Source organism: Myotis nattereri (assembly GCF_964212035.1).
Source record: "Myotis nattereri genome assembly, chromosome: 18".
Taxonomy (NCBI): domain Eukaryota; kingdom Metazoa; phylum Chordata; class Mammalia; order Chiroptera; family Vespertilionidae; genus Myotis; species Myotis nattereri.
Genome location: NC_138093.1, coordinates 9,392,714 through 9,420,636, shown reverse-complemented (window position 1 = coordinate 9,420,636; position 27,923 = coordinate 9,392,714). Strand labels below are relative to the sequence as shown.

The window sequence follows — 27,923 nt, the reverse complement described above, 5'->3', positions numbered from 1 at the left end:
TTCCGTTATAATAGCCATCTTTATTTGTAAAAATCCAGATATAAAATGTATTCTTTCGGTCTCTCCATGATTTCCTTTTTACAAAAACAAAAAGGCACGTAAAAACCTTCCCCGCTGTCGTTCCCACAGACGGATGTTTGACAGGCAGCCCCCCCCCCCTCCCCCCATATAGCTACATGCTTCATTCCAGGACGGCTCGCTTTCCCCATGCTTCGGTGCTTCCTACCAGGGTGGAGTTCTGAGTTCCGAGACTGAAGTACACACAGGGGTGGGTGAGGGTGCGGAGTGGCACGATGCCCACGGCGTGCAGGACGGGTGCTAATAGTAGCTCTCCTTCTCCACCCAGCCTGCGGCGGGAAGGGGAGGGGTTTAGGTTTAGGTTTCGGAGGGCGTTTCCCCTGCGGCCTGTCTGGCTCAACACCTTGAGGCTCGGTTCTGAGGATGGGACGGTCGCTGTAGCCGGTTCTCAGTTGGTCCGAGGGCCTCAGCCAATCAGGCCGAGCCCAGACACTTCACAGGAAACATAACAAAAGCCCGCAGACTACAGCCCCGCCCCCCACCCCCAAACTAACGATGCCTCTGATTTACCTCCAGGGCTCCGCCTGATGATGAGTTTTCGGACTTCGTCGTACACGAAGATGAGGAGAGAGTACGGGAAGGCACAGAACCACCAGGTAGGTCTGAAAGAGAGTCAGATGCCATTTACACAGAACACACACCGAGGCCTTGAACACGAGACTGCCGCTCTGCGCCCGGGCCTAGGGGAGGCAGGAGGAGCCCCTAGCCAGCCAGCCTCGGCGTCATGGCTTTCACGAGGATCGGGCGACAAGGCGAGTTTGGATTATTTTGTCGACGGGACATTCTCCTCCCTTTGTACAGAGTTTAAGGAGCTCAGTCATTTGTGCGATGCCCCCTGAAGACAAAGAACTGCCAGTGAGGGTCACAATCAGCTCATTTGCCCCTGAATTTGGTCGGACAGTGAACCTGGGGACACTCAGCTGGGTGTTCTGAGGGCCAGGCCTGGGGAAGGAACAAGCTGAGCCCTAACAGGTCAGGGGCTGGAGACGGGTGCCCTGAGCGGTCTCGCGCGGAGGCCACGCTGTCTCCCTACCAGCCTCCCCTCCGTGTCCTGCCCAGCGACAGGGGTCCTCACTGGACTCAGGCACCAGTGTAACTAATTCACCTTCCAAACTGGGTAGAGCGTCAAGAACAAATTCCTAGTCACAGCAAGGGGTCCCGAGGCCCTACCCCCTTTAGTGGGACTTCCAGTCTGTAGGGCTCCATCTCCTCGCCCAGTGATGGCGAACCTTTTGAGCTCGGCGTGCCAGCATTTTAAAAAACCCTAACTTAACTCTGGTGCTGTGTCACATATAAACAAGGGCTTATATTTTTGATATTTATTTTATATACTTAAATGCCATTTAACAAAGAAAAATCAACCAAAAAAAAGAGTTCGCGTGTCACCTCTGACACACGTGTCAAAGGTTCGCCATCACTGTAACCTCCTCTTGATAAACAGTGGCCCCGGCTGCTAGAACCCACTGGGACATGCCTGCCCCAGCCTTAAGGTGAGAATCTAGCTGAGCAGAAGTGACAAGTAAGGCCACAGACGAGTTGCACGGGCACACGCAGGAGCCACGGGCGGAGGAAGACAGGCTGGGCCCATAACGAGCTAGATAGACCCTGGCTGCCCCTGCTGTTCACGACTCGCGAGCCGGCACACACCCACCAGGGTGTCCCTGAGGAGGGCTGGCACGGGGTGGCTGATGCCTGCAGTCACGTTTGTACTGTAGTGTCCTCCATGCTGTGGCTCAGTGTACTGAACAAGGTGCAGCTGCTTAAGCTCAACCAGTTTGCAGGCACCAAACACTCAACGTTTCAAAGAGCGACTGGAGGGTGTGGTCAGCCCCGCAGGTGAACATTCAGGTTTAGGGCCAGGCTGTTCGGCGACGGTGGCTCCTTTGCTCACCGCTACCCACTCTCGCGTTAAAGCAAGGGGCCTCCGCCCTGCAGCTCCAGCCTCTCTCCTGAGAGCAGGGGGTTCAGGGGCCCACAAAGGTGGGGCTCATAATGGGACACACAGTGACGAGGTAAGCAAGTCATTGACTCTGGGTCCCCAAACACCAGGACACCCCTGGCTGGCCCCTACTGACTGCACGGAGGCTGGGAGGAGAGGGGTCTGGCTGGGTGCCCGATGCCGGAAGCTGGGGCCAGAGCCCGCCTCCCTAGCGTGGGTTCCTCCTGACCCGGGAGACCAGGCGAGTCTCTGGGTTTGCTGATGAGCCAGCCTTTCCCAATTCTCCTCCCAGAGGAATCCTTGTGCGCACCACCCACCGGACTCAGAGGAAGAGCGACTGCTGCCTGTCCCGGGGACAGCCACTCGCACTGCTTCCCACGCGCTAGCGGTGGAAGAGGAGGACTTACTTGAGGGGATACATCCTCAGGGCGACTCCCATCCCGGGGCAGTAGGAAAGGAAAGCAGCAAGGGCCGTCTCCTCAAAGAGGCCGAATATCAGGATCTTGTTCCTGAAATCAAGGGGGGTAAATGCTTAGCGAGGCAAACACACGTTCATCTTCTCCTGTGAAGCGCTAAAAGGCAGATCAGCCCTTCAGTATTAGTCGCATTTAGGAACTCGAGGTCCCTGGATAAAAATGTAGGAAACCCCCTTTGCTCCCCAGGCCAGATCCCAGGGACTCGGCCAGGTGCAGACAGGGTTTGGAAACGACCGGGGCCGCACTCACTTCATCCCCTGCTGGAAGACGGAGTTCCTCCGGGTCTTGCAGATGACCAGGTCGGCCCACTGCACCACCACGATGCTGACGAAGAAGGCCGTGTGGCAGGTGAACTCCACGATCTTCCTCTGTTCGTAGGTCTGCAAGGCACAGGCGGACGGCTCAGCACGGCTGTGGCCGCCGGCCTGCGGCTCGAGGCGCGGGTCCGAGCCGCACTCACCCACTGCTGCCCGTAGCTGTCCTCCACGTCGTTGATCCAGCGGTCGTCCCAGTCCACGCGGATGCCCAGCAGGTTGATCGGGAGGAAGCCGTTCTCGGCCAGAATCACAAAGTAAGTGAAGAAGCCCCCCAGGGCCTGGATCATACCTGAGAGGAGGGGAGACGACCTTCATGCCAGAGCCTGGGCTCGCCACCCCCTTCACCTGATGGGGCAGCAGGCCTGGGGGCACTGGGCGGGGCGACTCTGGTTGATGAGGCTCAGGAGTGCTGCCTGCTTCCTCCCCAGCGAGGACCAGGAGGACAGGGGCACACACCCAGCACCCTCTCTACTCTGAACCACCTGTTTAGAACTTAAAAGGTACGACAGGTGGGCCCTACTTGTCAACACCCCTCTAGGACCTGGGCATCTGCTTCATGCAGGGCGTGACCCTTGAGAATCGCTTCCCTACTTTTCAATCGCTGATAAATGGACTTTCCCCCTTCCCTCAACGTCTGTACCCCGTACCTTTTGCCAGCATCCAATCCAACTCATTCCCCCAAGTTCCTCAGCACAAAATGTCACCCCACACCCTGGGCCTAGTCTTCCTGGCGGAGTCGGGTGGGCTACCAGCCAATTCCTTTGCTGTCAGCGGCTGTCGTTAATCTGTCCCACTTCCCCGAGTGCCCACAGCGAGGCAGCCCCCAAACCAGAACAGGGGGCTCGGAGTGTTTAGATCAAAGGCATTTTCACTGCCCACCACCCAGAGCCCCTGTTAACTGGCCACGCTCTGCAGGCGGAACAGAAACCAAGCCCACCACTGGGTGGTGGCCGACCAGCCAACCTTTAGACCCGGGTCATTTCTTCAAAGCCTTCCTCTCTAGCCAGATTAGTGATGGCAGTGCCCAGTACTGGGCCCCGCGTCCAACACCAGAAGGGGCAGCCTCAGTCGCAGGCGGCGCTACCCCAGCCTCTGTCCCTTCGCCCGCTTCCTGCTCGCTGGGCTGCTCACCAATCTGCCCGTAGGCCATGCTGATCAGCCGCTCATTCACCAGCTTGTCCGTCTTGGGGTTTCGGGGCTGTCTCTTCATGATGTCGCTCTCAGCCTGCTCGTAGGCCAGGGAGATGGCAGGAACCTGGGGAGGAAGGGATGCCAGTCATCAACCACTTTTGTAATAAAATCCCTGCCCCTGCTTTTCATATCATGAGATATTACAGTCCCCCCTACCCACTCCCCCACCGTAGAAATAAAACAGCAGAATTATACACAAGACAAGACTCCTGTCTGATAAATAGGTGTTGACAGTTGCCCTGAAGCACAACATTGAGTATCTGATGCTGGGAATTGCTAATGGTGGTCAGGTGGGCCCGGGGAGCACTGATGTGGCCCCTAACACCGGGCTGTGTGGATGTGGACGCTCACTCACCATGTCCGTGCCCAGGTCGATGCAGAGGATGGTGACGGTGCCCAGCGGCAGCGGAATGTTCGCAATAATAAATATCAGGAAGGGGGTGATCTCTGGAATGTTACTGGTCAGGGTGTAGGCGATGGATTTCTTCAAGTTGTCGAAGATCAGACGACCTAGGAAGGCAAGGTTTTTACCGTCTCGCTGACAGCGTAGGCTGCGCACGGCCCATGCCCACGCATCCGTGCACGGCCATGGATCCTGACCGGCAGTGCCGGGACGGGCATGTGGCGGACAGTTTACACAGAGCCCTCACCTTCCTCGACTCCAGTCACAATTGAGGCAAAGTTGTCATCCAGGAGAATCATGTCGGCAGCTTGCTTAGACACGTCCGAGCCGGCGATCCCCATGGCAACCCCAATATCCGCCTTCTTCAAAGCTGGAGAGTCGTTGACACCGTCGCCAGTCACAGCCACGATGGCGCCCTACCAGGAGGAGGAGGGGCGCGGGTCACAGCCGTGTCGACGGGCACGAGGGAGGTGCCCGCCTCCACCTGCCTTTCCTGGTCAGACACGGCTCCTTCCCCACAGACACGCAGTCTCAGACCCACAGCTGCTCCCAAGCCACCAAGGCGAGGAGTGACAGCACACCCATCACCCCCTTTAACAAGGGCTACCGGCCAGGACTCGGTGAGTGGCACTCGGGAAGCCCTCTTTAATCCCCCCTCCCCCCGCGCCTTTTCAAGGTCATTCCTCCTGGCCCCTCCAGCCGGTGTGGACAGGAGCCTGGCTGCCCCCCAGTGAAGCGCGTGTCTCTACTAAACCGCTATCAAGCTGCCCTTTTCTCTGTGCCTCTCCCTGGCACGCGTGCACTGAGTCTGAGGAGAGCCGGGCTGCGTCTCTCCGACGGCTGCTCTGCCTTCTGTCTGTCCCGGCCGCGCACTGACCTGCCGCTGGCAGCCCTCCACGATGATGAGCTTCTGCTGCGGGGAGGTCCTGGCGAACACGATTTCCGTGTGGTACTTGAGGATGTCGTCCAGCTGCTCGGAGGTCATGTCCTTCAGGTCAGTCCCGTGCACCACGCAGGCCTTGGCGTCCCTGGGATCAGAACCGGGGGAAGGGTCACCCGTCACGTCCCCCGCATCTGCTCAGCCCAGAGGTGGCAGGACACTCGGTGGGCGGCGCCAAGCGGGGAACGGTCCCGTCCTGCGGAAGCTGCTCTCCACACTGTATCTCGTAGGTTACAGAGAGCTTTCATTTTATTACTTCACTCGGGGCAGGCCTGCCCGGCACTTCCCTCTCCCCGTGAAATACACGGTCAAATCGTATGACTGAGTTTTAGACAGGAGCCGAGGAAAGATGAAACCTTCCCCTCAGCCCCAAAGATGGGCGAAGGGGCCCTAAACCTTAACACATGAAAAACAAATCTATTTCTATTTTACCTTTTGCCAAAATTTCCCTTTTGGCCCTGAACTACCTGGGCAACTGTGTCTTCCCTCTTTGTGGAACTGGAATTGGCGAGGTGCTAGGTAGTACTGCCTAGTGGTCAGCGGCGTGACAGAAGGCAGATGCCGGGTGCACCGCATGACTAAGCCCTGTGTCCCTGCCCTGCCCAGTGGGGCTAGCACCCACCTGACCATGTTACACGATCACGTGCTCAGGTCACTTTTGGGCCCTGGGGGGCATTTCCCTACTCAGCCGACCTGGAAGGAAACCCCGCCGGCCCCGGCGGGAGCTTTCACCCCACCGTCTGCACGCTCAAGGCCGGCTCCGCGTTGCGCTTCCTGCTCACCTGGGGTTCACCTGGCTCACGGGGATGTTGAGGCGGGCGGCAATGTCCTCCACGGTCTCGTTGCCCTCGGAGATGATGCCCACACCTTTGGCAATGGCTTTGGCTGTGATGGGATGGTCTCCGGTGACCATGATGACCTGTGACAAGGAGCAGGGAGGGCGATCAGCGGGCGCGAGGCCTCGGAAGGAAGACGCGCTCTGGGGGACAGGGCAGCTCGGACCGCCCTGAGAAAAGGCACGCTCACATCTCCGGACGTTCACGGAAAGGAAGCACAGAGGCCGACCCCAGGGCTCGTCTCGGTGCGTGACCACCAGGATCCAGCCTATTCTCCCGCTGACACAGTCAGACAGAAACTCTCCGATTTACCCAAACCAGCGAAAAGGGACACAACTCCGACGCGGGCGGGGCTGCAGGGGGAGGCGCCACCGGCACCTTCAGGGGCCCAGATTGGGGGGAGAGCGACACGTGACGAAAATGTCAAGTTGTTACTACTCTCTCGGCCCCAAGGGCTGTGCTCAGAGGAGTGCACCGAGGCGGCTAGGATCAGCGCCCGGGGAGCCCGCTTCAGAGTCGTTCAGGGCCATGTTCACGACTCGCGAGAATGAAAACGCGTCCCCAGCGTTAGGACTCCGGCAGTGACCCCCCGGCTGTGGAGAAAGAGGTACAGACTCCACCACGTCCATTAAAACCCCCCTCCCCCGCTGGCGAAAAGCACAGAAGCCATGCCGTTTTCTGTACGAGGCATGTTTAGAATCGAATACTAAAAAGCTTAAAACCTCACCAAGTCTTCTGCTCTTTTTAATTTGCTTACATTGTCTTTCCCCAAAAATATTTTCTAAAAAAAAAAAAACCACCCTCATCTGTTTACACCAATGATTTGTTTTCTTCTGACGGGAACGGAAGCTTTGGAGGAATAGCTGAGGTGAGGCAACCAGCTGGCCATGCGGCTCCCAGGCGCCGGGGGGAGGGGGGGGGTGCCCAGAGGCGGGCCGCCCACCTTGATCCCGGCGCTCCGGCACTTGCCCACGGCGTCGGGGACGGCAGCCCGGGGAGGGTCAATCATGGAGATGAGCCCCACAAAGCAGAGGTTTTCCACAGGGAAATTCAGCTCATCCGTGTCGAACTGGAACCCTTCGGGGAACTGTTCGTCCGGCAGGAGGAGGTGGCAGAAACCTGCAGGGAGGGGCGGGGAGCCGTGAGGGCTGGGGACGGAGCAGCAGCAGCGATGCTCACACGTCCACCTTTCCCTGCGTGTCTAGCTGGGACTATTGTGGAAGTCTAGTTTTAGAACAGCAGGAAGGGTTCGTGGAACGTACATGAATGAAAGAAAAAGCAGGCCTCCGAGGAAGAGGCACTGTTTAGCGTGGAGAGGGCGCTGATGGCGCGGGCTGAGCGCGGGGTTCAGGGTTTCCGACCTGCCCACTCTGCCTCAGACCTGGCACATGGTGGAATGATGTCTCGGCTTCCCTCGCTGGAGAGAGGCCACATCTCTGCTCACCCTTCGTTTACACCCACCAGACACTGAGCGCGGAGCGGGCCGCCCTGCTGGCTGCTGGGGGTAATGCAGCGCAGATGGGCTGCCCAAGGGGTTGACTATCCAGCATCACTCACACACCAGTCACAACATCCCCTTCCTTCCCATGTGTCTGAGGGTGACAGTGGACTCGAAAGGGGTCTGCGGTGCCGTGTGGGTTCCCGGGAGACACTGCTCCTACTTCGGGGTGGGGGTGGGGGTGGTTGGACAGAGACACAGGGAGGCCTCCCGCTGGAGAGGGAGCAGGTGTGAGCCAGGCCATCGGGTCTGCGGGCCCTAAGCTACGGGAACAGGGAGATGACATAATAATTTCTGCCAACCTACGTCTTACAGATGCTACTTTTGCAGTTAAGACTCCACTGTGGGCAAAAGCCCTTTTAATCTTAATCTGCAGTGGCCGACGGAGCAGAGGGACGGGCAGCACCCGGCCAGCAGCTCGCTGTTCGCCCAAGTTTTGAGCTGATGCTCATGTTCCCCTGGGCAGTCAGAAACTGGCTCATCTAAAGGCCCTGGGAGTCGATTTTAATGCCACTGAGCTCACAGGTCACGGACATAGCAGCCAAGGTCAGACAGGTTCTCATCAGACAGAACTGGCCCGCACAGGACCAAGGGTCCAAGTACGAGTCAGAAGCAAACCAGCGGGATTTTGCTGCCCAGGCCCAATACCTCAGGCTTTCCCCTGGCTCTCCCCGTCTCCACAACGGGGCGGGGGCGGGCGGGGGGGGGGGGGGGCAGGGTGGTGCCTCGCTTTGTCCCCAGGTGCCGCACGTACCCAGCACGCGCTCGCCCAGGCCGCCCAGCTCCAGGTAGGCGTTCTGGAAGGCGTCCTTCATCTCCTCGTCCAGCGGCTGCTCCTTGCCCTGGAGCAGGATGGAGCTGCAACGGTCCAGGATCCTCTCGGGGGCCCCCTTCATCACCAGCAGGTGCCGGGGCTCGGCCGTGTTGGGGTTCTTGTGAATGGACAACTGGAAAGGAAGGGTTGTTCAGGTGAAAAGTTGAGGCGCTCCTGGAGAACGCAGCTCCCTTACCAGTTAGTATTTGTTACGGCAAAAAACCAAGACCCCTTAACGTCTGAACCTGCCTCACACCCTGTAACATGCTCTGAATTCTACAGGAAAGGCCAGCACGGTGACATAGTCACACATCGATGACACGTGTCGACAGACAACATTCCCCTGAAGGAAATGTGTCCCTCATCCTACGAAAGTCAAATAAATTAGGGTTTTATATGTGTAGCCAACGGTAAGATACAAAGCGAAGGCTTTCAGAAACAGTGTGAACGATTCCTTCAGGGGGCACTGATGCTCGTCAAACGCCCAGAGGGAGACGAGTTCCTCCACAGGCTCTTTGGTCCCCTCTCTGCCCCCGTCCACCGCTCGATCCTCCCCCGCCCCCGAGCTGCAGACCTGGTACTTGTTGGTGGAGTTGAAGGGTATCTCGACGAGCTTGGGGTACCGCTCTCTCATCTCCTTCACGGACCCGCAGCACAGCTCGATGCACTTCAAGAGCGCCGACTCGGAGGCGTCGCCCGCCACTGCCCGCTGTGGACACAGACGGCACCTGTCAGGTCCCCCGAAAACTGCACCGAGGCGCCACCTCGGACGAGGGAAAACGACCAGGAAGGTGTCCCCATCTCGGTGGGAGGAGGGGAGGGCGGGGAAGGAGCAGCAGCTCAGACGCAGGTCGCCAGGCCTGTCACACGCCCACACCCACACCCACATCTTTGTCTGAAGGTGTCACCTGCCCTCGGGAGAAGCAAAACACACCCTTCCCGGCCTACTTGAGCCTATTCATCTTCCCCTGCTGAAGTCTCAAAGCCACCACCGGCCCCAGACTCGTATTTCTGGTTACGAGCCTGAAAAGACCCAGTGAGAAAGCACACACTCAGCGCTCCCACTGCCCAACCGTTTGCAAGCACACGCCTTGGGTCCCGGCAGTGGGAACACATGGTCCGCGCCAAGGGTGAAGCGGAGGACTGTGTATTCCAAACGGCTGCGGGCAGATATCCGGGCCTGATGGACGCGAACTGAGCGGCACTACCAGCCCCAACAGTAATACCATCAGCCAGCGTTCCAGCTGAAACCCACACCTCAGGTAACACGCTTATACCACCATTGGCGTGGCCCTGACCCCTGAAATGCTGGGAAATACATCTCCAGCTGCCCTTCTGGGGCTTTTAAACCAGGCAAGATTGGGTGCTGGGGAGTCCCTGTGCTTGAAGCCTAGAGAATTTCTTCTTTGAAGCAGGAGGGGACAATGTGTGAAGTTTTATCCCTGCTCCCATCAGAGAAGACAACCTCCTTTAAGAAATGGAAGAGCCTTATCGGCCCAGCAGAAGCCACCTCCGTCCCATCTGGGCCGCCACCTCTGACCACCGGGTCTCTACCCAGAGCTGCCGCGGCGGCGTGGCCAGGAGGAGCCAGCCCCGGCCGCCATGTCCCCGGGGACCCTGTGCAGCTCCTGCCTTCCTGACACTGTCTTCACTGGACATCCCAGCAACACCTCACGATTAGTAACCAAGCTAAGGACAAAGAAGATAAGAGACACAGCAGGGCTATTTTAAGAAAATAAGTGGCTTAAAGGGATTTACTGGAACCTCCTGCACCCTAACATGCAAACGCGATTACAGAGCCGCCCGAGCAGCCCCCACCACCCACCAGGTGAGGCGACGGCCTAAGAAACCAGGATAACACAACTGGATTTTATCACCGAGGTTTGCACGGAAGACGGCCTCTCCCCTCGCCCACCCTCCTCCCGTCAGTTTTTAGTGCAGATCCGCTTTTCCCAATGGGCTTCGGGCACGGTAAGTGCTTCAGGATCTACAGGTGGCAGAGGTGCCACACGGCAAAGCATCGCCTGGACCATCCCTGTCCACAAGAGCAGGTGCTTACGGGCCACGGAGGCCACGTGCTACCTGAGAAGAGCACTCACAGGTGGTCCTTGTGTAGAACAGCCCCCCTACCCCCAGCCTGAGGGCTAGGGCACTCAGGGGCATACCTTCAGGATGGGCAGGTTTTCCTGGTTGGCCTGAAACACGGCCCTGTTACACAGGCCCGCGATTCTCGACAGGGCGAGCCAGGTGGCTGAGGACTTGTCGAAGGAGACACCTGACGGGACCGAGACAAGCAAGCGATGCGTTAACGTCGTGTTAAATCCCATAAGAGTGGGATAAATCGGGTTTTAGGAATTCTCCAACCATATTCGTACAAATTCAGTTTTTCTATTGATATGCAAAAAAAATAGAAATCTACACCCTTGACTCCTTACAAAATGATTTTTTTTTTTTTTTAAAAAAGCAGCGTGGACCACTGAGGCTGCTGCATGGGGCGGGCCTTACCGCTCTGATTCTCCGTCGTGTCGGCTTCGTGGATCTGATTGTCAAACCACATGTGGGCCACTGTCATGCGGTTCTGCGTCAGGGTCCCGGTCTTATCGGAGCAGATGGTGGACGTGGACCCCAGCGTCTCCACGGCTTCCAGGTTCTTCACTAAGCAGTTTTTCCGGGCCATGCGCTTGGCAGTCAGGGTCAGACACACCTGCAGGGCGTTAGGAACCCAATTACTTCAGCCTCAACTGCATTGAATTCTAAAACGGTGGCTGCACCCTAACATAGAACTGAGTCTAAGATTAGCTCTCCAACCTTACTCTGAAGTAGGAACCAATAATACTTGTTCCAGCCCTAGCCGGTTTGGCTCAGTGGATAGAGCGTCAGTCTGTGGACTGAAGGGTCCCGGGTTGGATTCCGGTTAAGGGCACATGCCCAAGTTGCAGGCTTGATCCCCAGTGTGGGGCATGCAGGAGGCAGCCAATCAATGATTCTTTCTCCACACTGATGTTTCTGTCTCTCTCTCCCTCTCCCTTTCTCTCTGAAATTATAAAAGTATATTTAAAATAATAATGATAATAATTGGGCCATGTATAGGGGGCTTTCCCTCCCCCCAAATAAGCAAGATATTAAGAAAAGCGAAACTAGCCAGGACTTAGCACATTTGGTTCCCCCACTCAACCCCAGGTTCTCCTTTCTCCGCTAGGCTGTTCTGGAACATGTGACAATACGAGAACAAAATTCATGCTTCTGAATTACTATCATCCACATGAAAACACCCCAGAGGCCCCCAATGCCTAAGCCCACCATGTGGCTCTGGAGAAAATCCCTATACCAACGTGTGCAGTAAAACCTAAGCGGGTGGCCCCCAGGAGGGGGGTGGCTGAGCCTCACACTCATGGGGGCTGACCTGAGCCGACCCGACCCGACCCTGCGCGACAGCCTCGTACCGTGACGGTGGCCAGCAGACCTTCGGGCACATTGGCGACAATGATTCCGATGAGGAAGATGACGGCCTCGAGCCAGGTATATTCGAGGATCAGGGAGAGGATGAAGAAGGACACCCCCAGGAACACGGCCACCCCTGTGATGAGCTGGATGAAATGTTCGATTTCTGCAGCGATGGGCGTCTGGCCGCCTTCCAGCCCAGAGGCCAGCGTGGCGATTCTTCCCATGACGGTGCGGTCCCCGGTGTACACGACGATGCCGCGGGCAGTGCCTGGAAGGGGGGGAGGGGATTGCACCAGAGGTTATCAAAGAAGCCACAGCATTTGCAGGTACCTGGCATGGTTAAAGGCAGAAACACACACTTTTGCCCAGCCAGCGTGGCTCAGTGGTTGAGCGTCAACCTATGAACCAGGAGGTCAGGGTTCGATTCCTGGTCAGGGCACATGCCCGGGTTGCGGGCTCGATCCCATGTTTCTATCTCTCTCTTTCTCTCTCCCCTTTCCTCTCTGAAATCACTTTTTAAAAAAAATTTAAAAGAAGAAACACATCTTTAAGGGCCAGCTCTTTGGTGCTGTACGCTGTTTGTTTGAAACCAGAGACTTTGGCAAAGGGATCTCCGTCCCTGGGCAGCGAGCGGCTCCGAACGCCGAGCAGGAGGCGCGGGAAGGGGAGGAGGGCGCAGGCTCCCTACCAGCGGGCGAGCCCCTTCGGCTGCGCTTGACCGAAGTGGCCAGAAACAGAGCCAAAAACGTGAAAACAGAAAACCGTGTCTGTGATTTTCTTTCTTTTGGTTTTTGTTGCTAACGACTGAGACCAGTGCCACCCTGTGCCAACGGGGCCTCCCGTGGTCTACCTTCAACGCAGTTGGTGGAAAAGAAGGCGATGTTTCTTGTCTCCAGGGGGTTTTCGTGTGTGAAGTCAGGAGACCTGGTCTGGGGCTCCGACTCCCCGGTCAGCGAGGAGTTATCCACCTGTCGGCGAGGACGGGAGTCAGTGCCGTGAGGGCACAGGCCGGCCGCGGGCTGTCCTGTTCCCGATGCCCACACAGCAGGGGCCTGTGCCAGCCTACCTTGCAGCCGTTGGCAGAAATGATCCTGAGGTCAGCAGGGATCCGATCCCCGCCTTTCACTTCGACCAGGTCCCCAACCACCACCTCCTCCGCGTTGATGCTCATCTTCTCACCGTTGCGGATCACCAGGGCTTGCTTTGGGAGGGGAAGTTTACACCATTAAATCAGACAAACATGACACCAACAGGAAGGTAGCGTCAAAAAAAAAAGAAGAAATCAAGCTACCCAATGATCTATAATTCTAATCATCCAAATGCATAACAGGTATCATTTTTATTCGCACTAACAAAGACATCAACCTTTTTATTTGTCCAAGTGACAAAAGCTCGCTCAACAGCTAAGAGCTGGTCCTCTCCTTCCCATGGTACCTGCTCCCCCTCTGTCCACTGAGAGGGAAGACAGGCCTGTCCGGGTGGGAGGTGAAGCACCCCCCTCCCCCATAGTCACTGAATTCTTAGGAAAACCTGACCTTCACATGAGCTCACATTCCTGGGCTAAGTCACCCCAGGGGACAGGACGAGGCAGCCGGTACCTGCGGAACCATGTTTTTGAAGGATTCCATGATCTTTGAGCTCTTAGCTTCTTGGTAGTAGGAGAAACAGCCGGTGATGATGACGACAGCAGACAGCACCACACCCAGGTACAGCTGGGAAGGGACAAGCACGTTAGCGCCGCACGGCTCCGGGTCAAGGACTGGGAACATTCAGCCAATTTTGTTAAAATCCCCGATTTTTAACAGGGATCGAGGCTTCAGAAACCGAGAACTCGGGTCTTCACGTTTATATTTCTAAAGACCATGTCCAGGGGAGTCCCAAATGGAGTCACACAGACACTGGGTCACTAACTGGACAGACTTTTGGAAATAATATTCTGATACAGTTTCTCCTGATTTATCAAACTAAGGATATTCTTGGAACTTGTGACTTTAGAAAAATAGCTAACAACCTTTCAGGACACGTGTAATGTGCCAATCAAGGTTCAGAGTGTGGTCTGTCATCTAGTGAATGGCAGCCAGACCCAGGCCGGGACCCGCACAGGCCGCCTGTCATAGCAGCAGCACCACGCAGGGCAGCGTGCAGCTAGCAAGAGCCTCCACAGGACAGGAGATGGAAAGAAAAGTCTCAATCGCAGGAGCGATGGATGGGCCTTGAAGGCAGCCGTAGCTGACACTCCTTTCCCGGGCGTTAAAAGCCATCCAGAACCTAGCGGCAGCTGAACATGAATGGTCAGTGAAGACCTAGAGCAGGGGTGGGCAACCCCTGGCACGCGTGTCAAATATGGCACGCCAGTAACTTTTGCTGGCACGCGAAACCCTCTCTTATAATCTTCCATTTACAATTGTGAATCTTTGTTCTCAGTGATGAATTTTGTTAAGTATCGTAATAGGGAGTAGCCTGACGGATGAAAGTAGTAGCTCGTGCATATCTCTGAGGGTCACGAAATATAAACCTGACGTAAAATCTCTGTCATCAGTGATGCAGCAGCAAAAGTCCCACTGATAATATCAAACGGAGTCATAAAGTTTTCTGTCGGACTACCAGTGTACATGTATACATTAAAAAATAAATGTATTGCCAAAACCGGTTTGGCTCAGTGGATAGAGCGTCGGCCTGCGGACTGAAAGGTCCCAGGTTTGATTCCGGTCAAGGGCATGTGCCTGGGTTGCGGGCACATCCCCAGTGGGGGATGTGCAGGAGGCGGCTGATCGATGTTTCTCTCTCATCGATGTTTCTGACTTTCTATCTCTCTCCCTTCCTCTCTGTAAAATATCAATAAAAAATATATATAAAAAAAATAATAAACAATCATAATAGACAACCAATTTAAAAATAAATAAATAAATAAATAAATGTATTTTCCACCATCATATACTGTGTTTTTGTCGCTCGAAGGAATTTTATTATTTCTCCAAGGTTCTTCACATACGTACACCTTAAGAGATACCAAGTAGGCGTAACATGTTCTCAAAAAATTAGGGTTGGCACGCAGAAGAATTTTGAGTCAGCGATTTTACTGGTTTTGGCACGCACTCACAGAAAGGTTGCCCACCCCTGACCTAGAGGCTGCCTTATGTGCACCCCACGCGCAGGAGGAGTGCGGAACTCACATTGTCATTCTGAGGCTCCTCTTCCGTGGCAGCTTGGATGCCATAAGCCAAGAAACAAAGAATGGCTCCAATCCACAGCAGCATGGAGAACCCCCCGAACAGCTGCCGGCAGAACTTGACCCACTCGGGGGTGGTGGGAGGGGGAGTGAGGGCGTTGGGACCGTCGCGGGCCAGGATCTCGGCAGCTCGAGCAGTGCTTAAGCCCTGAGAAGAAGAGGAACGGAAGTGAGACACACGGCTCCAGCCCCTGACGAGGCTCTACACCCACCGGGGGCTGGAAAGCTGCACTGAAGGATCTGGAAGGAAACATTCCCCACGCCAAGGCAAACCCCGGCAAGTTCTGGTGAGGATCCCCGTCAACAGCCCATGTTTCCCGAGGAACCCACGACATCCAGACGGAAATTGTTTTTAAAATTGACCCATGGACAAATCCAAGTCCAGTATGCTTTCTTCTAAGTTGTAGATAAGGGATTCATGCTAACCTGTTTTTTGTGTTTTTTTTTTTTACCAAAAATATATTTAAGGAACTGATTCAGTTTTGCAAATTAAGAACTTTGAATTTTCTGTATATCGAATTTGTCAGGGAGGAAAAAAAAAACCCCTCTATAAACATCGAAGGAGAAAAAAAAATCTGTAGGAATCCCACCTATTATTAGGTCAATAGTCCTGTTTTAAGTATAGAACTCTATTCTCTGGATATTAAAACCATCGTCTGGCAGGGAAGGGCCCACACACAGGCATGTTTTAGCTACACTCCCACCCTTCCCACCTATGAGCTGGGAAGGATTCAACGGAGGAGCCACTCTATTCCCTACGTGGGCCTTCAAGCCAAGATCCCTGACAGCAGACAGTAGTGACAAGGCTCCGACTCCAGGGAGAACTCGGTGACGTCCTCACTATCAAAATAGCAGGCCAGGGAAAAGACATCACGTTCCCCAAGTGTCTGCGAATGCGCAGTTTGGGTTCATGTTACTTTTACTATCTGAGTTAACCCGGGAGTGCGGGGAAAGGAAAGTCAAACAGTGAGGGGGATGGAAAGTCCCCTTTTATTTAGGACCCTCCCTCCTCGGCCTCGAGTTCATGGCGTGGTGATCGGGCAGCACAGAGCCCGCCAGCGGACCTCTGAGCGCGGTGACGCCACGCCCTGCGCCTGGCGCTCCAAACGCATGAACGCGTGTGGTTCCCACGATAACTGTGTTTGGTGTTATTAATCCTGTTTTACAAAAACAGATCCACAGTGTTTGACTAAAATGACTTAGGGTCACAGAGAACAGATTTCTTAGGGACCTAATAAAGTTTAGTTTTATGACCCAGGTGATGAGCTCAGGGCTTGCCCGACGGGGACGGACAGCTGGGCCTCGGGGCCAAGGCCAGGGCCTCGGGGCCAAGGCCAGGGCACCGGGGCCAGCACGCTGCTGAGAACATCTGGGCAATTTACTGAGACAGTGGCTACGTTAACAGCTGGGATGCAAGTTACTGCCCAGAATTTCTAGTAGTCGAACACCTACTTTACTTAAAGGTTTCTCTGAAATTGTGTTTTTTTTTTGTTGGTTTTTTTTTTAAAAAGGTTTCAAATAAATGACCAAGGTTCTGGCATACTGCAGTGAGCTAGGGGGTAAAGTGCAAAAATCGGAATTGTTGGAAGAGTTGACTCAAGTTAACAAATGTAGAAGAGTAAGGGGAAGATTTGTAGTCAAAAGGCCGGGAGTGACACGGCTTTGGAGCTATTCAGTTTCAAATCCTGGTGCTCCCTTTTGTTGGGTCTCATCCACTGTAAAGTGGGAAAAATGATAACGTGCACTTTCAAAGTTTCAGGGGGAAGAAGACTTTTTAAAAAGCACATGAAGGAAACCAAGCTCTGTGCATGTCACGAAGTAGATACTCAGACGGTGGCTGTCACGTTCCCCCTAGAGTCCCCAAGGTCAGGCCTGTGACCTGGGGGGAAACGTGACAGGAAATTAGGATTTTTGCACAAAAAGTTTCAAACGAGAACATACGCGGCTCAAGTCTGTTCCGTATTTGCGATGAAGCTCGTCCAGGCTCAGTTTATGGTCATCCTAAGGAAAAGCAGAAACGAAAAGCACATTAAACACGGCGCCATCAGAAAGGCTTGCAAAGAGCATCACCGTCATTAGGCTCTGAAAGCAAGGCGCTCTTCAGGGCAGACGCTGGTCTGCGTCCCCACGGCCCCGCAGCCCCCCACTTCCCACGGAGTCCCCACTGCAGGAGGGCCGAAGCTCAGCCGCCACACACCTCCGGGGAGCCCCTTCGCCCGGAGCGGGGAGAACCGCCCTGCCTTCCGAGGACAGGCAGGCTCTGGACAGACTGCATCATGGAAGCCCCACAGCCCCCAGAGGCTGGGAGTTCCCAGTAATGAAAGTGCAGAAAAGCACAGCCCCTCTGGCTCTGCCCCAGGGACGGGATAACGTCTCCGACCCTCTAACAGCTTTGAAAATGGAAAGTCTTCTTACTGCCCTCTAATTCGATAAAATCTGCACAAGTGCAATGACCGCATTGCTTTTAAAATAAAGCAACTCTCGCCTGGCTGGCGTGGCTCAGCGGTCGACCTACGAACCAGGAGGTCACGGCTCGATTCCTGGTCAGGGCACATACCGGGGTTGTGGGCTTGATCCCCAGTGTGGGGCCTGCAGGAGGCAGCTGGCCGGTGATTCTCTCTCATCATCGATGTTTCTCTCTCTCTCTCCCTCTCCCTCCTTCTCTGAAATCAATAAAAAATATATTTAAAAAAATAAAATAAAGCAAGTATGTGTGTGTGTGTGTGTGTGTGTGTGTGTGTGTTGGAGGTGGGGGGAATCATACACTCAAAAGATACAACGACTCTTTAGGACAGTGATGGCGAACCTATGACACACGTGTCAGAGGTGACACGCGAACTCATTTTTTTGGTTGATTTTTCTTTGTTAAATGGCATTTAAATATATAAAATAAATATCAAAAATATAAGTCTTTGTTTTACTATGGTTGCAAATATCAAAAAATTTCTATATGTGACACGGCACCAGAGTTAAGTTAGGGTTTTTCAAAATGCTGACACGCCGAGCTCAAAAGGTTCGCCATCACTGCTTTAGGAGAACAAAGCCATGTCCCTCCTGGCATTTACCATAGACACTTCTTTCTTCAGCTCATCCATATCCCTCTCTTTCTTGGCCTTTTTCTTGTTGCCATGCTCTGAAACGGCCGCAGGCTCATATTTGTCACGTCCAACCTACAGGAGAAGGCGGAAAGATGTGGTTAGTTATGAAGATTGGAGCCGTTTTTAGGGAGCCATCATTTTGAATAGTCACTGGGCTGATCCTCATGGAAACCGGTGCGCTTATGCCGCACACTCAGCAAGGCAATCTATTACTAACGACGCCTCACAAGCTCAGGGCGCGAGGACCCCCGGGGAGGTCGCCACAGGCCTCAGGGTGGCCCTGCAGTCACTTCCAGGTGAGGCGTGAGCTACCACTGGCCAGCTGGGTATCCTTGGGCCGGTCGCTAACGCTTACATCGCAGTGTTTTTCTTCTGTAGCATGGAGATAACAATAGGGCTTCCCTCATTTAGTGTTTTGGAGAGGACTAAATGATAGAATACATCTGGGCACTTAGTTACTTTCAGTTAAACTACTGGCTTTGCGAAGTCATTAAGTATCAAATTTAAATAATTTTGGGGCCCCCCCTAAGAATGCTGCCCTTCCCATCTTCACGGGGGGGAAAAAAGTCAGCCTCGGAGTCGTTAAAACGCGTCAAACTAAAGCGCAAAATCAAGGGGTCCCCACCCCAACCTGCAGCCTGGGGAGAAACCCCCCGACGAACGTTGCTGGAGATGTTTTGACGTGAGCAGGATGTGGGGAAAGCATGTGCCTTATCAGGGAACTCACAGGGTCCACCCACGCCTCTTGAAAAGTGGAACAATTTCTAGAGAAAATGCCGATTCCCCTAGTTTAAATTTAGCTTGTTGCACACTCCCACTCCCTCCCCCCCCCACCCCCATGTGAAACACTTGCGCTGATCTCCACCCAGCCTGGACCACAGCCCCTCGCTCTAGGCAGGCCCCCTCCCCCACGACCTCCCACCTAAGACGGGCAAAGAAAGGGGGCATCAGCGATGTTCTTAAAGTGGACGCTCGCTGGTGCCAGTACTATCATTTCGAACGTCCAGAGGCACATGCCCAGCTACCAAAACAAGGAGGAGGAACCCGAGTCCAGATTAAAATTTTATCGTGAACAAAAACAAAAGAACGCCAGCGAACAGGTACGTTTCAGTCATGGCTGACATGGTCACAAGTAAATACAATCCTCACCTGAAGGGAGTACCCCCTTCATTCGCTACAGGGGAGCCCCGCCCCCAAGGAGCCGGACGTGCCCACATGCGGGGACATGTACCGCAGTGCCCCTCGACCCACAGCTCCGTCCAGCAGAGCACAGCTCTTTAGCTTCCGCCTTATCTGTTGAGCATGAAGCCGGTCTAAAGATAGCCAGCATTCCGCACATTCCCGCCTGCGGAGCAGCCACACAGGCTAGTCCTCTGTGCACACGGCCCCCGGTGCCAGCTGAAAGCAGACAGACAGACTGACAGACACGAAGGACAGGGCTCCCCATCGGAGGGCCCGCCCGTCTACAGCGGCATCTCCTCCCTGGACCTAATGGGAAAGCACAAGCCTGAAAAAGCATCTGACAGCCACTGACCAGGGAGCCCAGGGACTCGTGTGGCCAGTTTGTATCGATCTTTAAAACACGGCTCATTAGAGCCTCTTTAAGCAAGCGGGGTGCCGTTGAAATACGTTTAATTTAAATGTATGAAAATGAGAGTTAAAATCGCTCTCCTCACGAGGGAGGCTTGGGTTCTTTGCAGACTTTCAATATTTTCCACCCCAAAGGAGGGGGGAGAGAATGCTGGAGCACCTGGGCCTTGGACATGGTCCAAAGTTTTATCCCCATTTTTTTTACAAAATAGAAATCCTGCCTGCAGCCTCAGGTATCAATGCCAAGTCAGCTGAGAACGGAGATCCCCTAGTAGCCCACCCCCTCATCGGTCCTGCTATTCCAGGCATCCTTTTAACTCAGGACAGTGGTGAGACACAGGAAGTATTAACATGTGAGGTTCCCCCCTCCCCTTGAAGATGTTAATTTTCCCCGCTAGGAAACGTGTGTCCAGAAGACCAGGCAGTGTATACAATTTATACAATTCGGTTCTTCCCAACAAGTAAAATAGGTTAATTGCTTATCTTGATGGGAAGCACATGACTTAAGTCCCTATCAGTCTCCATCATTACAGTTACAAAGCAGAAAAAATTCTGTGTATGTGTGTGTGTGTGGGGGGGGGGGGGGGGGGCAGGGTGGAAGGGTGGGTACATGGTGGGTCTGGGGAACAGTGCTTACAAACGGGTAAGATAACATTATCTCCTTTCAAAGCGTTTTGAAGAACGAAGGTCATGGCAAGGGGAATGGATAATAGGGCTTCCCCGATGATGGCAATGGCCTTCCCACCCCTCTGGGCACAGAGCTCCTACTTTTTTTTCCACTAGGAACGCGGCACCTCCGCCAGGCCCCATGTGGCCCCCCTGGGCCCGGCCATCCCGGAAGGGCACAGTGGAAGCTCAATGTCACACCCTTCTGTAAAGGGCCACTTGTGAAAATGGAGTTGGTTCTGTTCTGTTCTCCCCCCCCCCCCCCCCCCCGTTCTAATTTAGGAAGTGGGAGGTCATGACAAGGGCAGGGGCTGGCCCACTGTGACACAGCTTAAAATGTGTCATTACTTCGTCCTGCGCTTCCTTCCCAGGGATTCCATCACCACCCTGAGGTTGCTACCGTTTGATCGGGGCAGAGGGAAGGGGTGCCCAGGAGATGGGAAGCGGAGATTCTTGGCCAGAGGAGCCAAGGTTAAGACAGGTTGTAAGAAGGCTCACTCACTCCGCCGGGGCAAGGCTTCTGGGGCTCTCAACTGCGTGCATCACAGAGGCTCTGGCCTCCGCCCCCACCTGCCAGCACAGTGCCCAGGGGCAGCAAGGAGCTCAGAGTTCAGCCTTCCGAAACACCAGCTGAGAAAGCCTCAAGGGTTCTTGGAAGCTGAGCTGTCCACGCCCTTTGATAATGGCTTACAAGGCATCCCCAAGTCATTCCAACTCTGCCTACGCCAGCTACCGGGCCTTGAACAGCCAGCCTCAGTGTCCTCATCCCTAAAATGGGAGCAGCACTTGGTGAAACCACTAAAGAATCTGGAGAAGGCATCCTGATAAGGCTGATTAACCAAGGGGCTGCCATCAAATCTGAAACAAAACACCTGGGAAGTGCAGCTTCCAAAACCCACAAATATTCCCGATGAGCCAGAGGGCGGGAGGAGTAAAGGCCCCAAGCGAAGCCCCTCCAAAGCTGACCAGGAGGGTCACAGAATCAGCACCTCTGAGTCCAATTTGGCAAATTCCGCCTTAGCAGGGAAGCTGGGGGATGGTGTTTGGCCCTGCTGGCACCTAGAGGCAGTGGCGTGGGCTACATCCCTCTTTTATGTAACAGGTGGTGGTTGGGGGTTCCAATCGTCCTGGGATCTGATATTAATTAATCATCAAACACAACTGTCTATGTGCGCGTACTCTGCAAAGAGCTACAAAAAATTATTATAACTTGGTTTTAATTAACAAATTACTGCTATTCCTCACTTACTATGTAAATTCCTTTTAAATCTTAAAAATAACCCAACCACCTCATTGAGTATTTTCTTATTTCATCTCATCAATTAAAACTTACAGAAAAAGGTGGGGAGGGGGGGATACATGGTGATAGAAAGAGACATGACTTGGGGTGGTGAACACACAATACAATATAGAGATGACGTATTATAGAACTGTACACCTTAAACCTATAATTGTATTAGCCAATGTCACCCCAATAAATTCAAGAGAAGAAAAGAACTTACAGAACAGATGAGAAATGATCACTCCCTGTTCGTTAGACCTCCAATTGCTCCCACCAAATGACTAAATCCGCAGTTAGCTTATGTATAAGGAATTTTCTAGCCAGGTACCCGAGGACTGCCCGGGTGGGGGAGGACCCGCACTGCCACACACTGCACTGAAGGGATGCTGCTCTCTGCAGAAGAGACCCGAGGGACACCCTGCCTCCACAGCCCCTCTCTCACCGCTGGAGCAGGTCACAGGGCCACACAGTGCGTGCGTCCCTGGTGAGCCCAGCCCAGGACCTCCAACCCTGGGCTGCAGCCCACCAGCCAACAGCAGACAAAGGAAACAGCCCTGGCCCTGGCCTGCGGGTTCCCTCAGCCCCAAATCAAAGAGGCTTTGCCTGCCTCCCCAATCTGCCTGCATGTACATTTCCTAAACCAGCCTGCCATAGCATGTCATCCAGGATCAAAAAGAATCTAAAATTGCTGAAGTATCAATATACTTTAGATTTACTCCCTTTCTGTTTGTTTTTTGTTTCCATTTAAAAAAGCAAACCCCTTCTTTTCCGTGGGGCATTCTACCTCTACCTTAGGCACCTGGGCTGCAGTTCAAACCTCCTGCCTGCTCCCCCTCCCTCCGCACCCCTTTTCACTCTGCCAGACCACTCCTGGGCCAGGGCTACTCAACGGGAGTGTGGGTTTGAGAGAGAGCTGGCACCAGTGCGCCAAGTGGCCCGAATCCACTGCCAAGAAGCCCTGACCACTCCTCACTGGTGCCCTGCAGGCGGGGCAGGAAGTGAATTAGCTGCCAGGCTCAAGAAGAGAAAAGGCAGCAAGGCCCTGGGGACATGTCATGTGAGCTGAAACAACGAAACAAGTATGGTGCCATGGAAGCATCAGGGGGTAAAAGAAAAGCACAGTGTAAGCCCCTGCCCTCACCAAGATCACAGGCTGGACAGGTACATCCAATGCCAAGACTCACAGGCCCGAGACCTGACATTCTGATGAGCTGGGCCCCCAATACAAGTCCCAAAGACCAAGCACAGCGACCAAGGGCCAACGTTTCAGATCCCCAACACAAAGCATCTAATACCTGTCACTAAACGGGGTTTGAATAAAATCAGACAGAGATAATGAACGTTCAGATATAATTCATTGTCAAGTCACAAAGGACTAAGCAATGAGGTCTATTGGCCAGAGTTCCCTTGGCTCAGGATCCGAATGAAACCAGAGATAAACGAGGGGGGGGGGGTGCGGGGGGGCAGGCGCAGGCAGCTCTGCTCTGACAGAATTTGCTCTTCCCAACACCAGCCACATAAATGTGAGGAACGTCTTGTGGATTCCGCACAACAGATTTCAGCACAACTAATGAGGTGAGTCATATGCAAAGAACAGTCTCTCTCTGACTCCAGCCAAAGAACACATTTCCTCTCATCCACTCAATTCATGGCAACGTGAGAAAGTTCAAACCTGGCCTGGTTACTCTCCTTTTCCAAAAAATGTAGAAAGGAAGGACAGTTAAAAAAAAAAAAAACAGCCAGTGGGTTTTAAAATTCTCTTTGCTTCACATTATGTGCCTTCTCAGCATAACCCAGGCCTGGACAGCTCTGGCAGGGACGAGGGCACATTCTGCCCAGTGCTTTGCTGCCCAGACGCAGCCACTCTGATTACTGTGCGCCCATCTGATCTGACACTCGCGTTTCTCCTGGGCCTGTTGGCTGGCACAGAGCCCTGGGCAGCGAGATGGAGGCACCGCAGCACCGTGTTCTCGCTCCCGCTCCCTCATCACGGGCCGGGGCGGGGAGCAGATGAAGGGGGTGGTGCTGAGAAGCCCATTTTATTTTGCAAGACTTTTTACAAAGACTTTTAAAAACGTCAAATCCTTTAAAGTGAAAGTAGGAGACAGTGCTAAGATGCTATTGCCTAGGAGGCCAGCCATGTCGAATGACACCTCCACGGAGCTCTCCCTTGGGGAGGAATGGCGCTCCCCATTCTTGTCGTTCATAGGTTTTTCGGGTGAAAGCAAAGCAGCCCAATAGTTTTGAAAGAGCTGAAGACTAACACGAAAACCCACAGTTTATAACAAGCTGATCTCGGTGCCCACTGTCAGCCCCAACAGCAGCCCCAGCCCCAATCGCCTGCACTCAGCTGAACAGAGCAGAGCTGGCTTCTCTTGGGGCTCAGGTTCCATCTTCCTTAAACCGTTTGTTTTTAAACGAATGAAACTAATTTTACTCGCTTTTCCATACAACAATCCTTCGAAAATTTCAAAGCCTCTTTTTCTTTTCTTTTCTTTCTTAAGTTGGGACATACTGAACACCACAGCCGGACTGGAGCAGAACCTCACTTACCTGTCCCTGTGTTGCCAACCATCATCAGAAACAGGGGCTTGGAAGGGGTTCTGGGACGGAGCATGGATACGTACCAAGTCTACTGTGCTTTTTACAGTGCTGAACCCCCTTTTTATTTTTAAAGGCAATTTAGGAATAACACTCCCAGGGGTCTGCATATGTTAATTTTTAGCCCTCATCTGGATACACAGCTTACTGGATTTTTTTTTTTACCCCACTCCCCCTTTTTTGATTGTCAGGTTTAGCCTACTCTCAATCAGATTCTCAGATTTAGGAGGCAGACCTCCCCCTTTCTACCCTCCCACCCCAAGGTGAGTCACTGGCCTGTTACAAACTTACTGGCAGAGAACACTACAAATTAAACATTAAGTTGCCCAAAGAGGATACACCCTCAGAACAGGGTACAGAAAGAGCACAGAGCAGGGAGCTGTCACACACACCCGAACACTTCACAGGCAAAGGGTGTGATGCAACCCGACCCCTTCTCTGCCCCCCAGCGCTAGTCCCTCCTGTCCAAGGGCGGCACTTGTGGCTGGCCAGGCCTGGGCACCTGTGCGCGTCGAGGGCTTTGTCTGTCGGTTTTCGGTCTAAAGTACTAGCTTGATAGCAGCCAGAGGAGATTTAGTCACACTTGCCAGTTGAGCTCCAAAAGGGCAGCTGATAATGCTACCGTAGGACCAGGATTTCTGCTGACATGGGTATCCCCTGGGCAACCTTCACCTGAACCTTTTCCCCTTTAAATCACTGCTCCCAGGCTAGGATTCCTTTTCTAGGTAAACAAGTTAATATTCAAACAACGGAGGGCTGCCGTGAAGGGCCACCAAGGGCCTGGTGGCGTACCCCCCGCCCCCCCCCCCCCAACCAACCTTTCGTAAACTTGAGAAGAGAGTTTCTGTGTACCTTTTGGCTAAACAGTTGTGGGTGGCAGGCCGAGCTGCAGATTTAAGCCAAGTCACTGGCAAAAACACCCACTATGAAAAAAAGGACACAATCCTATTTCACCCAGGAATGATTCAGCTGTTCTTTGGCTTTCCTATCAAAAGCTTAGGAATTTGATTTTTAAGGAGAAATAAAAGCACCTGAAATGCCATCAAAACCTAGGTTCCCACCGGTGGTGGGAAGAGGAGGGGAAGACATTAACAATGACCTTAAAAATTAGCTGCCAGCACCGGGCTTCCTGGTTAACCAATTATCAGCAGGGCTTTAGTCACCACTCCACCCACATTTTAATCCTCATGTGGAAAAATCCTAACATTTCAGCATAAAATATCCTTCTGAACATTTGGACTATCAGTCAGTCAGTCACTGGGGACAACAAAGGGTAATTTTATCCAAGGAAAATCCGAACCAACACACACACCCTTTAATGTTCAAATGATGAGACTATCTAAAATACTAAATACAGCCCAGAAAATAAGCAGGTCATCTTGTGTTAACCAGTTGTAACTGAATTTTGTGTTTGCTAGCCACTAGACATTTTATTAGGATCCATAAGGCATCCCAGTCAACCCTCTACAATCCAGGTGTATTGCCGTCTCTACCACTACTGTGCATGCGTGTGGATACGAAAGAGGCACAGATATATCACACATCTTCTCTGGGCCATTCAATATCACAAACACCCCGGTTTTGTTTGAAGAATGACTGCAGGGTTCTGCATATGAGGCAATGTTAAGAAGCGAGTGTATGTTCAGGCTGGGAAGTCCGCAGGCTGTTCTCGAATTAGGGACATCTGTTGTGCCACTAATGAACCATTTGACCTTGAGCAAGTCATTTCACCTTCCTAGGCCTCGGGTACATATCTATGACCTCTAACCCTCACAAATCAGTTATATCTGGCTCAGGAAATTAACCTTTTTTTTTTTTTTTAAATTTGAGCGGTTTAGAGAGAGCGGAATGAGCTTTCAAGAACGACTTAGGGTCGGTACAAACACAGGCCACTAACCCAGTTTCCACCGTGAGGAATAACAGGCTCTTGGCCTTCAGCTGCTTGCCCTGGGCCAGCCCTCCACCTTTTGTGCTTTTAAAAGATACAAGTTGTGCGTTCCCACATCTCCCTACCAGGTCAGCCAAGCTGTTCCCATCACCTCCTTCATAACCCATGGAGACAGGATGCCACCTCCCTCCTCCCCCGTCACTGCACACGGAGGAGCCCGAAGGACCTTCACAGACCTACTAAACGCAGATACCGGGCAAGCCCGAGATAAGGGGGCAGGTTCTCTCCCAGAGGTATCGCCATGACCTAGTCATTTTACCCCATGAATGGATACTATGGGGGGTTATTTTGTGTAAACTCTCTCAACTAGGCTTTGGCGCCGCTGGGGTCGGGGGTCGGGGACCCGGCCTTATCATTGCCCCAAATGACAGATAGGGAGGAACCAGACATGCCCCCCCCCCCCGGCCCCGCCCGGTGCGCCCTCCTTCCTTTGGGAACAGCTCTTCCGCGGCTCTGCACGCCGCCCGCCGCCTCCAGCCTTTTTCGGGTTTATTGCACCCAGAGGCCCTGGTGGGCCAGCCTGTCTTCCTTCCAGGTTCAATACTCAAAAAAATAAAAATAAAAAAACCCTACACACCCCTCCCCGATGTGGGTGCGTGGGGCGCATCCTGTGTTTGTGGAAAGTCTCCAGGCGAGCTCTCAAAAGTGTACCTTAAAGGCCATCTTAGGGCGGTGCAGACACACCCTTGCTCTTGCTGGCACCGGCCCGCACGGCAGGCCCCGCAGCAAGAGGAAGGCAGCGTCTGCCGCCGGGGGAGGCCGGCCGCCGCGGCGGGGAGCGGGCGCAGCCCCAGCGCCGCCCGGGGAGGGAGCCGCGGACCCCGGCCGCCCCCGCGTCGGAAGCCCCGGGCGGCCCACCGCGGCGGGAACGGCGGCCGGGAGGGGCGGGCGGAGCGCCGGGGGGAAGGGGAGGAGCGCCTGGCGCCGGGCGAGCCGGGCCGAGGGAAAGAGGAAGGCGAGAGACGCGAGGTGAGGGCGGCGCGGGGAGGAGCAGCGCGCGATGCCGCCGGCGGCCGGCTCCTTCCCGGCGGCCCCGCGCCCGTGCGCCCCGCTCCGCCGGCCCCGCGGCGCTCCCGCCCCCGCCCCCGCCCGCGTCCCACTGCTGCGCTCCCTCCATTTCCCAAGTGCGTCGTCTTTTCAGCCTCGCCGCTCGCCAGCCCGCGCCGCTTCCTCCTCGCCGCCCCCCGCCGGCCGCCTGCGGGCGCCCTCCCGACTCCCCTCTGCTCCTCCCGCCCAGCCCCCCGGCGCCCCGCGCCCGGTACTCACCCCCTTCCCCATGGTGGCGGTGGTCGGTGCCCGGCACCGGGTCCTGCCGCTGGAGAATCAGAGGGAAGAGGCGAGCAGCTCCCGGCCGAGCAGGCGCGACCGGGGGAGAGGCGAGGAGGGAGCTCGGGCTGCCGCGGGGCGGGACGGAGGGAGGTCGGCCGGCGGTCGGGCCAATGCCGCCGCCGCCGGGGCTGCTACCGCTGCTGCTGCCACGTGTCTGCTCCTCCCGCCACTGCTCCGCGCCCCAGACCCCGCCGCAGCTCCGGCCCGCGCCTCCTCCTCACTTCCTAAAATATGCAACCTGCGT

At 54.3% G+C, this 27,923-nt stretch overlaps 1 protein-coding gene across 1 annotated transcript; it reads right to left on the bottom strand.

Moving 5' to 3' along the window:
- ATP1A1 (ATPase Na+/K+ transporting subunit alpha 1) lies at positions 1-27,923 on the bottom strand. The gene is made up of 23 exons (XM_081112044.1): positions 27,617-27,923; positions 18,231-18,335; positions 17,107-17,166; positions 15,110-15,313; positions 13,535-13,648; positions 13,003-13,137; positions 12,787-12,904; positions 11,936-12,204; positions 10,998-11,196; positions 10,658-10,767; positions 9,067-9,201; positions 8,433-8,625; positions 7,124-7,299; positions 6,127-6,263; positions 5,282-5,432; positions 4,652-4,820; positions 4,357-4,511; positions 3,942-4,065; positions 2,954-3,099; positions 2,743-2,873; positions 2,425-2,526; positions 589-680; positions 1-347 (listed from the first exon to the last, which is right to left on the bottom strand). Exons 1-23 carry the CDS (start codon positions 27,626-27,628, stop codon positions 319-321), a joined length of 3,066 nt encoding a protein of 1,021 aa, XP_080968170.1. The 5' UTR covers positions 27,629-27,923; the 3' UTR covers positions 1-318.